The sequence below is a fragment of the Augochlora pura genome, chromosome 4 (assembly GCF_028453695.1).
Source record: "Augochlora pura isolate Apur16 chromosome 4, APUR_v2.2.1, whole genome shotgun sequence".
NCBI classification, from domain to species: domain Eukaryota; kingdom Metazoa; phylum Arthropoda; class Insecta; order Hymenoptera; family Halictidae; genus Augochlora; species Augochlora pura.
In genome coordinates, this window is record NC_135775.1 from 24,105,475 (window position 1) to 24,121,617 (window position 16,143).

At 39.3% G+C, this 16,143-nt stretch overlaps 2 protein-coding genes across 11 annotated transcripts; one reads left to right on the top strand and one right to left on the bottom strand.

Annotated features, from left to right (window-relative positions):
- Positions 1 to 5,404: 5,404 nt before the first annotated feature.
- On the top strand, positions 5,405 to 11,187 carry Endob (SH3 domain containing GRB2 like, endophilin-B). Of its 10 annotated transcripts, none has more exons than XM_078178348.1 (9): positions 5,405 to 5,651; positions 6,277 to 6,418; positions 6,504 to 6,632; positions 6,727 to 6,889; positions 6,956 to 7,019; positions 7,107 to 7,142; positions 7,524 to 7,714; positions 9,229 to 9,367; positions 10,588 to 11,187. In XM_078178348.1, exons 1-9 carry the CDS (start codon positions 5,589 to 5,591, stop codon positions 10,699 to 10,701), a joined length of 1,041 nt encoding a protein of 346 aa, XP_078034474.1. In that variant the 5' UTR covers positions 5,405 to 5,588; the 3' UTR covers positions 10,702 to 11,187. The 10 variants fall into 10 exon arrangements, with proteins under 10 accessions (XP_078034474.1, XP_078034476.1, XP_078034475.1 ...); XM_078178352.1 differs by lacking the exons at positions 9,229 to 9,367; positions 10,588 to 11,187 and adding exons at positions 7,792 to 7,815; positions 8,186 to 8,321 and having other exon boundaries at positions 5,409 to 5,651; XM_078178350.1 differs by lacking the exons at positions 9,229 to 9,367; positions 10,588 to 11,187 and adding an exon at positions 8,186 to 9,221 and having other exon boundaries at positions 5,406 to 5,651.
- Positions 11,188 to 11,205: 18 nt separating this feature from the next.
- On the bottom strand, positions 11,206 to 12,582 carry Rps18 (ribosomal protein S18). The gene is made up of 4 exons (XM_078178358.1): positions 12,519 to 12,582; positions 11,928 to 12,113; positions 11,714 to 11,815; positions 11,206 to 11,415 (listed from the first exon to the last, which is right to left on the bottom strand). The coding sequence occupies exons 1-4, from the start codon at positions 12,519 to 12,521 to the stop codon at positions 11,248 to 11,250; spliced, it is 459 nt and encodes a 152-aa protein (XP_078034484.1). The 5' UTR covers positions 12,522 to 12,582; the 3' UTR covers positions 11,206 to 11,247.
- Between the last annotated feature and the right edge of the window lie 3,561 nt (positions 12,583 to 16,143).

Consider the following 16,143-nt stretch of genomic DNA (forward strand, 5'->3'; position numbering starts at 1 on the left):
ACATCGTTGCTCGGAAAACTTCCTTTCCATCCGACAAATGGCGCGGAGCCCCGTCGAATGGCACATTCTAAAATTGACTTTTGTGCGGGACACAAGTGCGGCATTCCGGGTCCCGCTGGCTCGCTCGTTCGTTCGTTCGTTCGGCTATTTAATTAACCGTTGAATATGGAAACGAGAGCCGCGTTAAGAATACGTCTACGGTGAGAGGAGAGGGGGGGGGAGGGTGAGAGGGAGGCCGAGAGCCTTTCATTTTCCGTTGAATTCGCCGAACGGCGACGCGGGCGCAACATTCAAGAAAACATTACACGGCAGCGGGAGTTGAACCCCACTTAAATCGTTCGCCGGTCTCTTGAAACCCGGTTGTCGGCGCTGTTGCGCGGGCGGGCGGGCGGGACGGTGGCCCTGATGCGATTTTCGAGCGAGATGCACTTGATAACTCGATTTTAACGGGAAAATAAAAATTTCGTTCGTTCCTTTCGCTCGCCGCAACGAAAACCCCCGATGCCGCGGAGACGCGTTCGCCGGCGCGACGCGAGTTTCTATCAAACGGGGGTACGATTCCGTCGCATCAAATTACCGGGAAATAAATACCCGCGGAGATGCTCTCTCTCTCTCTCTCTCCTGGCTACGAACGTTCGTTTCAATGGAGGCTCGAATTTTTACTTTTTTCTTTTTTTATTCAGCGACTCGTATACTTGAAAACACACACAGGGGTCGCAATTTATCGGGAAAAGAAAGCGGCCGCGGCGGTGTGTTTGTTATTTCGCGCAAGGACCGGCGCGGTTTAATCAAACTCGACGTCGATTTCGCGAAAGGGTTACACGAGGTTTGATCAACCTCAAGTGAACATATTCCTGGTGGAGAAAAAAAAATGTGCGCGCGACCGTGAAAGAATCGCCGGACAAATGAAACAATCTCGCGAATGGACTCTCTCTCTCTCACTCTCTCTCTCTCTCTCTCTCTCTCTCTCTCTCTCTCGAGTTCTCGTTTTCAGCGATTCTTTTGGAAATATCAGACGCGTCTCGCGATTCCGAACTTCTTTGCTGAATTGGTCTAATTAATATTTCGGATTGTTTAAGAAGCGGGACGTTAACAAATTGATTTTTAGATGACCGAAAGGAAATAAATGGAATTAAATTTGGGAATTTAAGAAGTAGAGAAGAATGTTATAGTTTTGGCTAAAAAGTAAAAGGCACCTCATGTTTTCAATAATTTAAAATACTTGGGAAAGTAGTAAATTAATAAAGAAAATTATTATTAGATAATCATTTCATCTATCAATGCCAGGATTAATTTCCAATGATTTTAAAACAAGCGAAAGCGAATAAATAGAATTAAATTCAGCAAATTACGAAGTATAGAAAAATATTATAGCTTTGGTTAAAAAGTGAAAGTCACGCGACATTCCAAACAATCTGAATTACTCAGAAAAGTGCCAAATTATAAATAAAATTATCAGTAGTTACTCGTTCCAACCAATAAAGGCAGAATTAATTTCCACACGCCACAAACTCGTCGAAATTCGCCAGCCAATCGTCGAAGGGACTTTGATAATTTTTCCAGCGCCGCGTCACGAAAAGGGTTAGCGTTCCGTTCTCGCGAAAATCCCGGTTAAGGAATAGTCGGATTTATGTGTTTTCAAAGTTTCACGGATTTTAGTATCGCAATTATATCGAGGCAAGGGGGTGGGCCGGGGGGAAGGGGTGAGCGGGGGTCGGGGGGGTACAGTCGGAGATTGAGTTGAGGCTCATAACTCTTGCCGGTCGTAACGTTCAGCTGCAGACCGGGCTCCCGGCCGCCCTGCATTTCATAGGCCGCCAGATGTTACGTACCTACATATCAGCAGGTACCACTTCACGTGCGCGCATACGTATTCATTACTAAATTACGCCCGCAACACGGTTTGCACGGACGCGGTAGGCGCGTTTCAACCGCGAATCGCCGATGGCGCGTAAAACAATGTTGTTCCGTTCCTCGGTGTTTATTTTGCCGGAGGGGGGGGGGGGGGGGGGGGGAGAGCGGCGAAGAGGAGAGGACCGTATCCGCGGTCCGTTTTATACAATATTCAGGAATAATCCGGCAGAAGAGCCGACCGGTTACACGGGCGAAATTTATTTATCGAAAACAGCAGGAGTGCCTTCACTTTCGACGGCGACGCGGTCTTTATTGCTCGGAATCGACCCGGCATCGACCCGAAAACCCGGCGAACAGACCGCGCGGTATGTATTTACGTCCGCGATTTTCGCCTGACAATTTTTACGGGAATAAACGCTGGATAGGTCGCGCGGTGAAAGATATCGACGGCTGTTAACCGAGACGCACCGATTATCCGCGAGGATGTAAAAGCGCGAGGCTTCTTAGAGATTAAATAGTCCGCGGTGTCGCGACAGAGGGGGTTGAAATTAGGGTCGTCGGGGCGAACTCTGTCGATTCCTCGGTCGAACTTTTTTCATAAGCAATCGTATCGATTTACGATAAGTGAACGAGGAGTGGTATCGCCGGGTCGAGCGCCAGGCACCGGGTCCGGAAGCGGGCAGCGGCGCCTGTATGTATGGGGAAATTTCGCGGGAAAAGAAGAGGACGACCGTAGAGGAGCCCAGGGGTTCTAAACTATCCGGGACACGGGGCCGAGGGAAACGACCGTGAGCGAATAGAACTCTTAGTATCCTATCGGAGGTTTCGCCGGCCTCTCCTCGAACATCAATATCGGACAAGATCAGAACTTAAGGCAATTGCGCACTGATACAACAAAGGGCATCGTCTAACGCGGTTATACCTCGTAAGCGAAATTCTATTGCTATATCCCATCTCGAGGCGGGTCTATATTGGCCCCTCTCTCTCTCTGTGTGAGAACACGACCGCGCGCTCCTCCTCCCTCGTCCCACTCTTCTCATCATCTTCGTTTCACTCTCACTACCACCGGTTCGCTCTCTCCTCTCCCCTTGTTCCAACCCCACCCACGCTCCTTATCCTTTCCACCGACCTATCGCCCTTTCTCTTTCTCGTTCTCTTTCTCTCTATCAATACTCCGACCTAATCTACTTTGCCAACAAATAGTGTTCACGTTCCCCAGACAATGGTTTTCTCTTAGCTGGATACCACCCTTTCCAACTCGTCCCCACCTCCCCTCGCCCACGCCGCCGCATCCTATCTATTCAATACACTCTGTATCTTTTACTTTCTTATGCCGTCACGTCACTTATTCACGCAACATCCCCCCCTTAATCGACCAACTATGACGACCGAGGCCGAATTTAGACGAATTAACCCTTTGCACTCGAGTGGTGGCTCCGAGGCACCACGAAAATTATTCTATCACGTTCCAAAATCATTTTTATACTAACAAAGTTTAGATTTCAAAAGTTGTTAAATCTAAGACTATTGTTGCGAATCAAAAGGGTTAACCCCTCGACTCGAAGCCGAAACTCTAAAAACGCTGACGAATTTTCTGGCTTTGTAGATGAGAATTTATAGAATTATTAATCAAGCATGGCGCATTTATAGAAACGTTTTGAGAGAGTATATTTTTGTCGGGAACAAATTCGAGCAATTAGGGGATGATTGCAATATAGCTCCCAATGCCTCCAGAAGAGCGTACCTTTCAGTATTTTTATTTCGGAGAATTTTTAACGATGAACATCCTATACGCAAGATTAAAAATATATATGCATTGTTATTTCGCAACGTATAAAAACCGGATGAAAGTAACGAGCGATTTATTTACGGAGCGCGATCGAATTTCTCTCGAGCGAAAAATCGTTTTCGAGGATTTCATGGCTGATTCATTCGACGCGGAAAGGATAATTAATCGTTGAAAGGATGATTAAACCGAGATTTGGGAACGAACTTTCCAAATGCGGAGCCGGTGTCCTGGAATTTGAACGAAAGTATTCCCGGCCGTCGTTTAAACGAAAATACTTATGGTAATTAACTTAACGGTGAGAATAGCGGTTTTGCTAATTTTTCAACGATCTCGCGGACATTTTCGACCGGAAGATGCTAATCAGTTTTCCGAGAGGAGAGCGACTCGTATCGGAGATTTTCGGGCGGAACGTATTGGCGGATAATCGGAACCACGAACGGGCGCCCTTTGTCGCGCTGGGAGAAAATTGATCAACCTTCACCGGCACAGATCTACTTCATCCGCGACGATTCTCCGGTTAATTGATTCTCGCTGTGTAGGCGCCGCGTTCGACGAGTGTTAGTAAAATTAATTGGCGGAGCGAGTCGATTGGCCGGGAGGTCAAGGGACCGCTTTCGAAGCGTAATCAACGATGCCGAAACGTACAAAGAACATCAACCAAATGTCAATCACCAGTTTTATAAAATTTCTCAGGGTTATAATTTTACAGTAAAAGTAATCGAGAAATTTTATTTCTACTACTTTATTTTCACTAAAATATAAGTAATCGGCGATTCAAATTTGAATAATCACCCTCGGTCAGAGTTTCATTGACTATGATATTAAATAATTATATTTAAGATCATTTTCGTTTGGTTTTTGTATATCATATTAATGCAGCAGATTCTCCTGGACAATTCTGTGCCCTTGGTTTCTATGTGCGAATGTGCTGCCTCTCGTGGCGAAAAATCGAAGCTCGTTTCGGGGTCCGTACAGCGCCAATTAGTGCCGTGACAAAACGCTCAAACTGTTAGCCAAACCCGACTGTCGGTAATATGGCTAACAGTTTGAGCATTTTGCCGCAGGACTAATTGGCGCTGTACGGACCCTGAAACGAGCTTCGCTTTTTCTCCGCAAGAGGCTCCAAACTCGATTGTCGGTAATTTGGCTAACAGTTTGAGCGTTTTGCCGCGGGGCTAATTGGCGCTGTACGAACACCGAACGTAGCTTCGTTTTTTGGCCGCAAGAAGCGCGGCAATCGTATACAGAGCGCAAAGTCGTCTAAAAACGTTAATTATAGCGTATTGATTTTCAAAGGCGACAACAATGCAAAATAACAACAAAACTTCTCTGTTGCAGACTTATGTCGTTCGAGGGATGTCTATCCTATTTAAAAAGAAAAAGAAAAAACCTCACGCTTAAACAATATCGGTATTGCAGATCATGTGAAACGGAACCCCATACACAGTCTAAGCTACTCTTGTACAAATCGAAGAATCCGCAACATTGATTCGGGATTGATCTTTTTCGGGTTTTATAAAATATTCCCGACACAGTACTTCGTTTATAGATACCGTAAAAGATTGAAAAATGATTAAGAGATAGTAAGAAGCTATTATAATTCTATGAGCGTCGGCGATATTACAATTGTAATTCGTTTCCATTTCTACGCACGTTTAATTTATCCGTTTCACCGCAAGGCCGGGACACGGAAGACCTTTGGACGCTGCATCGATGGTGCGGCAATTGAGGATATATTATTCGTTAATAAAGCGGAGTCGCCGAGACGCGTGCAAGTTATAGGAACGTTGTTTATCGTTTGTAAGGAACGCGTAGACCGATTTTATATGTGCGCAAATCGTGACGGAGCGCCTCTTCACGGAGGCAGTTAGAGTTAGCGGTCGATAGAAAATAAAGAGTAGCAGGGGGTGATCGTGGAAGATTCGCACCGAAACAGCAGCGAGAAATGGATTTCAACGTGAAGAAATTAGTGAAAGATGCTGGTGCCGCGCTCAGCAGGGTCGTACAGGTGAGCCAAGCTCGCTCCGATAAGTTAACAAATTTACCGTTGACAAGGAGAAGCTCCCTTTGGTCGTCAGTAACCGAATGCTGTCACCTCTGACATTTTGTACTCTTTTTTTCCAACGAGTGTAATATTTAAAACACAACGACCACGAATTGCCAACGTATCTTTTACTTTATAAATCCGAGGACCTCGTTTTCCGATTTATTTCTTACCCGTGACGAGCGAATTCGTACAGTCCGTCTATAGTTTTTACACTTATGTGCTGAGGTTAGCAAATGTATTTAATTTTTGCGACTGTCTGTCCTCTCTACTGTGCCATTTATCGTTCTATCACCTTCTGCTAGTATCTCTTAAGATTAAACATTGTCTACATTATGGATGTAGCACAGTCACTGGTTGTGAGCTAAATAATTCATCAATCGATGACTCAGATCATATTAAACAACTTAGAATGACTAATGCTGTGATACTCTTCTTTATTTCCAAGCCGATACCTCAATGTTTCTGTGTGTTCTGAAGTTGTTCATTAAATTGGAAGAATAAAACTGTTCAAGAATCACGAATTTATAATTCACTGTCCTCATTTTAAATGGTATGAGTCATGCAATGCTTTACATTCTTTTTACAGTTAACTGAGGAAACATTAGGAACATCGGAAAAGACAGAATTGGATGCACATTTAGAGCATCTTGCTGAGAGGGCAAACGCGACCAAAACATGGACAGAGAAGATTCTTAGGAACATGGAGTCTGTACTCACTCCAAACCCAGGTATATTTGTTAATGAACTTTTTTGTGCTAGATTTGTGTGATCGTTTTGAAACACTCTTAACACATTTAGTTGATCATATTATAGGCAACAGAATCGAGGACTTCTTTTATGAGAAGATTGACAAGAAGAAGCCTAACAGGTTGACTAATCTAGAATATGTGGGTATGGACATGATAGAAGCTGGAAATGATTTTGGCTCAGGGATTGCTTATGGTATATACACCCTTTATTATATAAACCATATCGGATAAAAATTTGAACAATTCTCATTTCAATTGTATCTCATTTTTCTGATGTTTTTATTTAGGTGCTGCACTAATTAAAGTGGGCTTGTGTCAGCAGAAATTAGGACAAATTGAGAGAGACTTTATAGGCACTTCAGCTAATTGTTATATACAACCCTTAAGAAAGTTTTTGGAAGGAGAGATGAAAACCGTTAACAAAGAAATGGCGATACTAGAAAATAAGCGGTATGAAATCATATTTATTTTTAAAGGCGGATTTGCGGTATTAATTGCAACATCTGCTACTTTTAGATTGGACTTAGATGCATGCAAGAACAGGGTGAGAAAAGCAAGAAGCATGCTGGGTCAGCAAAGTGTAAGTTCTATTATTTATTGTTTCATTCGATTGTGTGCTATATACGTTTACCACGTGTTTTGTCCTGTACATTGCTGCATCTGATAGGAGTCTGGCGTATCACCTGAAGTGTTACTCGATCAGGTATTGATGAAGCTGATGGTTTTTGTCAGCTCGAACAGTGTGGTTAATTATGTTTTGCTTTCTAAGTCATTCGCGGAATTTAAATCGAGATAAAATAGATGCATTGAATAGGGTGAATCTGAATTCTCCTATATCTCGTATTTAAATGAATAATTGATATATTTTTTATAGGTATATCTGACATTGTGATTTGCATATATGTTTCTGCTACTCGTATTCTATATTCTTAGCTTCTAAATTAATTTTTTTACAAGCTTTGTACGAAAAAAAAGGAGACAAAATTTGCTACCTATCAAAAATCTCGAATCCGTAAAAACACTGATATTTGTCGAACGATTGTATTTAACAATAAGGAATAAAGCTGTATATTGCTCTACTCAGGCAGAGAGGGAGTTAAGGGTAGCACAGTCAGACTTTGATCGTCAAGCAGAAATAGTGAAACTGCTGTTGGAAGGAGTATCAAGTTCTCAGGCTGGACACCTACGCTGCCTTCACGAGTTCGTCGAAGCCCAAGCTCGTCATTACGCTCAGTGTCATGCCACGATGCAAGATCTGCAGCGGGAATTAGCTGGGTAAGGTAACAAGTCTATTCTTTGCTCAGTTCAGTCTCTTTAAAATATTTAATTGTCCTGCACTATCCCTTGTACAGCTATCCCACTCTCTGGTGATCCGAGTGAGTAATGTTCAACAATTATCGGTTGCCGTGTCCTCTGCGACACATGAAAGTATCTAGAAGAAGCTTGATAGAACCATTACTCATTCGCAAAGATCATCATGATCTGTAGACGTTTACAAGTATTACTTTCTAGACCTCTGCTTACTTCTGCAAAGTGGTGTACGTAGTGTTTATTTATTTATTTATTTTGTCAAAGGTATAGCCACATCGTTCCGTTGTAAATACCGTAATTGTGATAGTCACAGTGAAATGGTATTTATATTTATCCTCGTTTCTGCTACTGTGCAGTGCTTGTTATATTTATTTTTTTTTACCAGTAACATACTCTTTCTATTCTCTATCTTTGCTTGCATGATTGGGATTGCAGGGCACGTCAGCCGAGTCCTTTGCTGAGAGTCAACAGCGAAGATGTGATCGAGCTAACACCCTCACCCACACAATCCCAAAATTCACCCGTAAATCCAATTCTCGCTGATTCTAACTATGTTACCGCTACCTTTGACACCAATGTCTCAAAAGTTTAGGTTTTAGGGAGCGTTGACCGGGGAGATAAAGGGCAATAATTAGTTGTATCCATGATGGGACTAACGGAGGGAAGCATAGGACACAGACGCATTATTTCTGTTGTTATAGATACTTGTTAACTATTGCAACATTTCTATAGACATGTTGAACGATATCTTTAGTCTATTAAGCCGCTATCGAACTTGTAATTATCGGAGGACAGTCAATAAATTGTATTTACGAAATGCTTAAAAACCATGATTCTATAAGCAAGATAACTTCCAATTTTTATGGAGATGTTACAGTCGTCACGCGGATAACGTGACTAAAAATTGCAACCTTGTTACCTTTTACTTTGACGATTTCACTCGGTACCGATATAATGTTGTGTAGCTAATCGATGTTTAATTCTAATGCATGTCATCACGTTTCGTTGGTATTGGCACACACAGTTGTAGATCTTAATGGTTTATGTTCCTATGAAAGTAATGTACAATCGTTAACATTTAATTCTGTGTACTCCTTAGAATCGTATTCTTTTCGAATTTCCTCGATCGATCTTTGTCAGTGTCTTGTTTCATATTACTCGTGTTACCCCTACTTGCAAAAACCGCTTACGCTTTCCCACTTATGTTAATAACGTTTTTAATTTCAGTTTTTATCCAGCATGTATATCATACACAGAAAGTTCCGTTAAAAAAACGAGATAATCGCGTGGAATTCTTTCAAATTCTTTATTGAAACAAAATCATTCTGAAGCAAAGAATCTCGTTCGTATTGTAAAATTGAAAAATTAACGAGTTAGACATAACAGATCGAACAATATTTAATGAAGTTATTACGAAAAGTTCTCTGAACTTTAACATGTTCGTGAAACTTATCCGAATTGTAATTTATCCTACCCAGCTTATCTGGGGGCCCTTATCACTCCACCACTACCCCACCAACTTCCAATGTATCAGCGGAAAATGGTCAAGAACGTGCAAGGGTACTATTTGATTATGAAGCGAGGGATACTAGTGAATTAAGCGTCGGTCAAGATGAGGTAACAAAATTTGTAATTTAGATAAAAACAAAGAAGCATGCTCAGAACATAGCCGAACAAATGGCATGACTCATTACAGAGAGTAAGTTTAGTTTAAAAAAAAAAAAAAGCTACTTTCGCCGTAAGGTTTGACCACTTTTGTTCAAGGAATTTATTTTATATTACACATTGTGCATATGAAATATCTATTTCAATCGAAGCCGCGCTTTTTTAAAATAACTTATTACAACAACAACAAAAATACGAAAAAAAATCATAAAAAAAAATTAAAAACACGCATACGCAAGAATATTAGATTGCACTATTATTTCATATGCATCGACCTAACAATTCGACTAATTTAATCTTACGAAAAATTTCTATTATTTAATTAGTACTCGTAGCAATGAATTGCGTTAAGATGAGATCGTTCAATACGATCAACAGTTACTTTATTTTTTTTAGTATACGTAATTTAAAGAATTATGCACTTTATGGCTGTATAAATTCAGTGCAATGTTTTTTTGATTCATTCTTAATTTTGATAGCATTCTATTATATACTTGTGAGACGAGTTTCTTTAGATCGTGATTATGATTTTTGTAAAGCTGTTCTTCGAGAATGTAAGATAGGAAGTAGAATGTTAAAAAGGCAGTAATGTAAATAAATTTCTATAGATGTACGCATTAATGAATCGTTGCAAGTTATTGTAAAGTAAAGCGAAGATTATAAACGCAGGTTACACGTATAATACTCATAGAATTAGCTCACCTTTCTTATATTTTTACGGAATTTGCATTTTTTTTTTATAAGATCGGCATTATATCTCCTTTGAGAAACCGTGCATGATATACATATTTTAATTTTAAGTTTTATGTCTGTATATTGGCTTTTCTACTACATTTTTTTTTTTTTGTTAAAATTTGTTCTTGATGTTTTATCACACACAAGTTTGTTCTGGTTCGTCTGTATATTTGTTTGGTATAAAGAATCATTGTTATGCATATGCATATAGTATGTTACACGCAAACGAATGCATATGTACATTTACTCCGAACTCTGTGCATGTATCAAATAAATATATTATTTCTTTTCGTCAAATGTACCGTACGTGTTTTTTTTTTATATCCTTAAGTTCATTGCAGCTTTCCTGGTGTTTTAGCTCGAGCTTTTACCAAAACGCATAAATCGTCCGGCAATGATTTACCAAATCTCACGACACGTCTAACTCTATCTTTTAGGTAATTAGCATCATACAAATACCCGACGACGAAGACTACGTGATGGGGGTGAGAGGAAATCAACGAGGAAAAGTTCCAAAAGTATACTTAGAAAAGTTAATTGTTTGTCAATGAAAATTCACTTTAATATTAGCGCACATTCCGTTATATTTGAAAGGTTTCATTTTATTCTTTAATATGAAATGAAACTGCCTTATGCACTGTCAATAATATTTAAAAAAGACGAGTGTCTCATATTGTGCAATAAGTTTGAGGTGTTCTCAGTGTTCTTTAAATGTAAATTTACAAGAAAATCTCGTTTCCTTATAGAACGTAATTCCTCCTTCTCGAAATATATATATATATGTATAAATATTACGAATTATTGTACAGAAGATAAACTTTTAGCACATTAATTGCATATCAATGAACGAACGGTCAATTTTGGAACAATTATATACACCTTAAGAACAATTTCTGTAGGCATAAGTATAATATATATCTATAAATAGAACGCTGCTAAAATAAAAACTTGTATCTGCATTCGTTGTATGTTGAAATCTTCCACGATACAAATAACATTAATAATATCTCATTTGAAATAAAGTTTGTTCGTCTCAAAAATAAATCGCCAGAGTATTTTGTTTTTACGAATTTATTCTTAAATAAAGAAATATAAAATTACTTCTTTTTGGATACACCGACGGTGCGTCCACGACGACCCGTAGTCTTTGTGTGCTGACCACGCACGCGGAGACCCCAATAGTGACGCAAACCTCTGTGCGCGCGAATCTTCTTCATGCGCTCCAAATCTTCACGGAGTTTGGAGTCCAGGGAGGAGCTGGTGAGCTAAAATACAGCATTAAAAAGATATCTTTTAAAACGCTAGAAAAATATATTTCATTACGATAGTCTGTATTGATATATTATGAAAGTAAAACAATCGAATGTTGCACATTATTATAATATAATTGTCAAGAGATCTGTTAACCAAACAAGGTTAACAAACAACCTGATGTGCAGTTTCTCTCGCACGCCTACCATCTAATCCATACAAAAATTCATATAATTAGTCGTGAAGACGTGCTATATTTCATAAGAAAGATTCAATATAATCATTTCTTTTCTATCGAATTGTTATACTCACTTGTGAATATTTTCCGTCGACAATATCTTTTTGTCTATTCAAGAACCAGTCTGGGATTTTGTATTGCCTAGGATTGCCCATAATGGTGACAATTTTTTCAACCTGAAATAAACGTAATTATTAGATACGCGACTATATTTCATCGACTATTCCATTTCGTAATTCGAGCTACTTCTGATCACGTTCAAAATATAATTTATGAACAATTTCTTACTTCTTCTTCGGAGCATTCACCAGCACGTTTGTCTAAGTCGATATCGGCCTTCTTTAAAACAATATTAGCGTAACGACGACCGACACCCTTAATTGCTGTCATAGCGAACATAACTTTTCTGTTACCGTCGATGTTCGTGCCCATGACACGAAGAATGTGTTGGAACTTCTCTGGAATTACCAGCGACTGAAAAACAATTAAAGTGTGAATTAGTAACGAAAATTGCCATTAAAATCGTTATCGTTGGGGTTAACACATGAGTTAACCTATAAGTAAATCGAACGTTACACAATTTATTTGCCATTATGATAGTTCATTGTTAATAGGAATTTTTATCGTAGAGAAACGTGTACGATACTTTATAATTAAGATGAAAAATAGCGTAAATAGAAATAGATATAAAGAAAGTAAAGGTATTGAACGGTAGATTGATAATGCTTAAATTATTCTAAATTCTGTAAAAAATTCAAAAATAATTGTGAATTTTATTACACCAGAGATTAGTTTACGATCTCCAGTTAATATTTTCTACAAATTGTGTAAGATTCGATCGAAAAATAAAGATTTTAGAAAGCATTGCATAAAACTCACCATCTTGCCAATCTGTCAGGCACTGAAAGAGATAAAACCGGAACCGGAATTACATACGTACAATAAATCGCCTACAGAGGGCGTCCGTAAAAGGCGGCTATTTTTGAAAATAGAAGATTTAGTACTATAAATTCTACATAAGCGGCGCCCTATGCAAATTACGATTTAACATAGTGGCGCCATCTTAAGGTGACTTGAAGAGACCTGGAAGTTACCAAGTGCTAACAATGTCGTTGAACAGTTTGAGCGTTTTGCCACGGCGACCAGTGGCGCTATTTTTATATTTTCAGAAGCAGATGATTCGTGCCGGAATTTCCATTACATCTTATGACAAAGTCGGCACGAATCATTTGTTTATAATATTTGTATTAACAAATATATCTTTTTTTGCATGATAAAAATACAGGAGAGTGTTTCTCTAGTTTCAGAATATTTTTTAATTATTAAATTGCCCAGAAAAAAGGAGGAAAATATTGATTTTACGATTTTATTATTTTCCAGGACTCCTGAGCAGATGTCGCCTCGAGTATTATAGTGCAAAACCTGAGCATTATAATAATTATTTAATATTTCTAATTTATATCTAATTCATAAACATATCTAGGGCCATCAAAATTTTATTAGAGAATTTATTGCAATTTAATAAATGTGATATAAGAATTCTTTAACAATGTCAGACAAACCGAATTAGATTAATTATATCACGGTACCTTTGATTAATTATTATTAATATTTTTAATACCATATGGACTTTCTTATACAGTTATTTCACCGTAACAAAATTATTGCAAAACGGTATCGCGGACGCGAATAACAATAAAACCTATGAAATATTCGTTCGTGACGGCGATTCGAGGAACGTAAAATCAGATCGATGAAACTGCCCGTTATCGGAACAGGTCCTCGGGAGCTCGTTTTAGCAAAAATTTTGCGAACGGTAGAGCTCACGGAGGAAATCTGTCTCGCGGGGGTAGTTTCGATAACTCAATAAAAACCGGAGAGAACAGAGCGGAAAACGTAGTCGCGCGCGCGCGGCGTGGGTTGGGCCGTTTTTCCAACGGGATACGATTTCCTGCTCGGTTTTACCGAGGATTTTCCTCCTTTCATCCACCGAATCCGGGCAGGGCGGAGCAAAAACGAGCGTCCGGAGGGTAATCGGGAGGAGGAATTCCGGAGGTATGATACCCCTCTGATTCGTTTTACGACGGTCGTTCAACCGAATTAGGACGGAATAAGAAAGAATTCGTGAATCCGTTGATTCCGACCAATCCACCCCCTCCCTGTTATCCGGTTTCGCGTTGGACCCGACTGCGTTCGATGAGGGTGCGCAATGATATCGCCGTTGCATCCCTAAATAGCTATCAAAGTTACTTCGCTGTGTTCCTTCTTCAATTTCATTTTATTCGACCCCTAAGCGACCATGTAAAAAGAATTCCAAGAATGCGTTAATTTGGAACGAAGTTAAATTCTTCAGAAAATTAACTTAATCGAGAATCAACCCTCTAAAATTGTTACGTTACTGTTGAAAAGAATTTTAATAGTAGTAAATAATAGTAGTAAATAATAATAGTAAATAATAGAAGGTAAAATAAAATAGTAAAATAATAGATAATAATAAAAGGAAAAATAAAGTACTATAATTGTGCCAAAAGTGTTAACCCCTTGCAGTATAATTTCTTGCTACAGCTATGTTAATTAACACTGCCTTATTTTTAATAAATTCCCTAAAATAACGATAGAATTATTATTTATCCTACCTTTTTGATTCCTTGACTATTTAATAACAAACAAATCAAATTTTCCTTTTAATCTAGAAGAAATACACGAAGTTCGTATCTGGTAGCTTACGAACGAAATCATCGTCGCGGGTCCGTCACGTTGTCGGATCGCGAAGGGGTTAATACGCGGTGCGTGACCGCGCGACGTTTGCAACGAATAAGTGTAAATCGGCTAGCAACGTTCCTACCAGCTCGAGCATTTAACGATACAGAAGCACCCACGGGCAATGGGGCACGTGCTGACATATGGGCTTTAGGGCTTTTGCCCGGGGTTTCCAGCAGTCTCTTTGCGGGGGTGGTAAATGGGGTGTCATCGTGTTAAATGGCCCTGATGCCCGCGGATCCATTCAGGGGCATGCCTTTTCCCCGAGGTCTACGGAGCCAATTCTTGCGGCTAATTTCCACCGTTTATACGTTTAATTGCGCTCTCAAGCCACCTGGACTACTCTACGACCGCAGGGTGCTCGAAATGACTTTATTTGATAGAACCTCGGATTGTTGCCTTTATTGATTCCGGCAATCCATTCGGTCTTGCCGATTCCACCCCCGCTGACAATCGAAACGTTTACTTCGAGGACATAAAAGTTTATAAATATCGCAGCGGTGCACTTTCAAAATGGTTGAAAATTAGAGAAATTTTAGAAATCAGGATATCTTTTTATAATATTAAGGAAGGATAAATTTTGCTGTTAAAAAATATTTTGCCACATTGTTACAATGTGTATTTGATAGTTTAATATTTATTTTGTATATAATTTATAAGTTAAGAGTGATTTATAATTTTAGGAAAGCAGAGCTTGCTGTCTAATGATTTATTTTTATGGAATAACTAGACAGAGTAAGAGAAAAGTTTTTGAATTGATATCAATTATTTGCAGAGTTAAATTGTATATATACTATATTTATTATCTATATTATATTGTCTATTACTTGTATATGATATATTATCTGTATTATCAATTACTGGTATTTGATATATCATACATATTTTCTATTACTTGTTTATGCTATTAAATATATTATCTATCACTTGTAGAAATTATTATATATACTACATACAGCAAATAAATGCTATATACAGTTTCCACAGCCAGCGAATACAGTATCCGCGAGTAAGACAGCCATGTCGTCCTACACTTTCGGTCTGTCGTAACAGTGTTTTACAACTTCACAGTCCCCCTCCGATTTGCCACAACATCGTCATCCCTGCGCGATCCAAAGGACCATAGATCGGCGTTCGACGCTTCCCTTTGGCCATAGCTCGCAATTATAGCAACCGCTGCAGTTTTACGACCGGTTGGAAAACCGGGGGTGGGTGAAACTCTTCGCGTCGGCGCGTCCATTGGTTTGAAAAATCCTCGGTTTGGAAAAATCGTCTCTGACGAAACTGTGTGTCGGTCGCCGGCCGAAAAGGAGCTTCCCTTCGTCAAAATGCGTTGCAGTGCGGTTTTATGACGGTGAATGAGAGAAGTCGTTTTCACCATTGAACGGGAGGCCTCAGTATAGATCATCTTTCCCCGTACCTGCATCTTTGTCGCCAAGGTCGCACCACCATTTGCCAAAAATCGACTTTCCAATCGGCTACTGAACGACCTATTACCTGGCCTCCACTCTTCCGTCAGGCAATCCCCCCCCGTATAGAAGAGAAATCATCTGCGTCTTATCGGCCATCATTGTTTATATAACTTGAGAAAACGTCCGCGTTTTAGTTTAAATAATTCCCACCTATGCGTGACTGGTAAAAATTCGAATAAATAACTGAGCAATCCTTGCTCGATTTACTGTGACTTACAAAGGATAATTTATTTATTAAAATTTATTTACTTTAATATATTCATCTAAATATA

What these genes read in the sequence shown, in the direction of transcription:
- Rps18 (XM_078178358.1), bottom strand. An exon ending in GTGAATGCTCCGAAGAAGAA is followed by an intron (nt 11,816 to 11,927) that starts GTAAGAAATTGT and finishes CGTTTATTTCAG; the next exon opens with GTTGAAAAAATTGTCACCAT. An exon ending in TCGACGGAAAATATTCACAA is followed by an intron (nt 11,416 to 11,713) that starts GTGAGTATAACA and finishes GCTGTATTTTAG; the next exon opens with CTCACCAGCTCCTCCCTGGA.
- Endob (XM_078178348.1), top strand. Translation starts at nt 5,589, where the DNA reads ATGGATTTCAACGTGAAGAAATTAGTGAAAGATGCTGGTGCCGCGCTC. An exon ending in TGGCTCAGGGATTGCTTATG is followed by an intron (nt 6,633 to 6,726) that starts GTATATACACCC and finishes GTTTTTATTTAG; the next exon opens with GTGCTGCACTAATTAAAGTG. An exon ending in CTGCAGCGGGAATTAGCTGG is followed by an intron (nt 7,715 to 9,228) that starts GTAAGGTAACAA and finishes TATCCTACCCAG; the next exon opens with CTTATCTGGGGGCCCTTATC.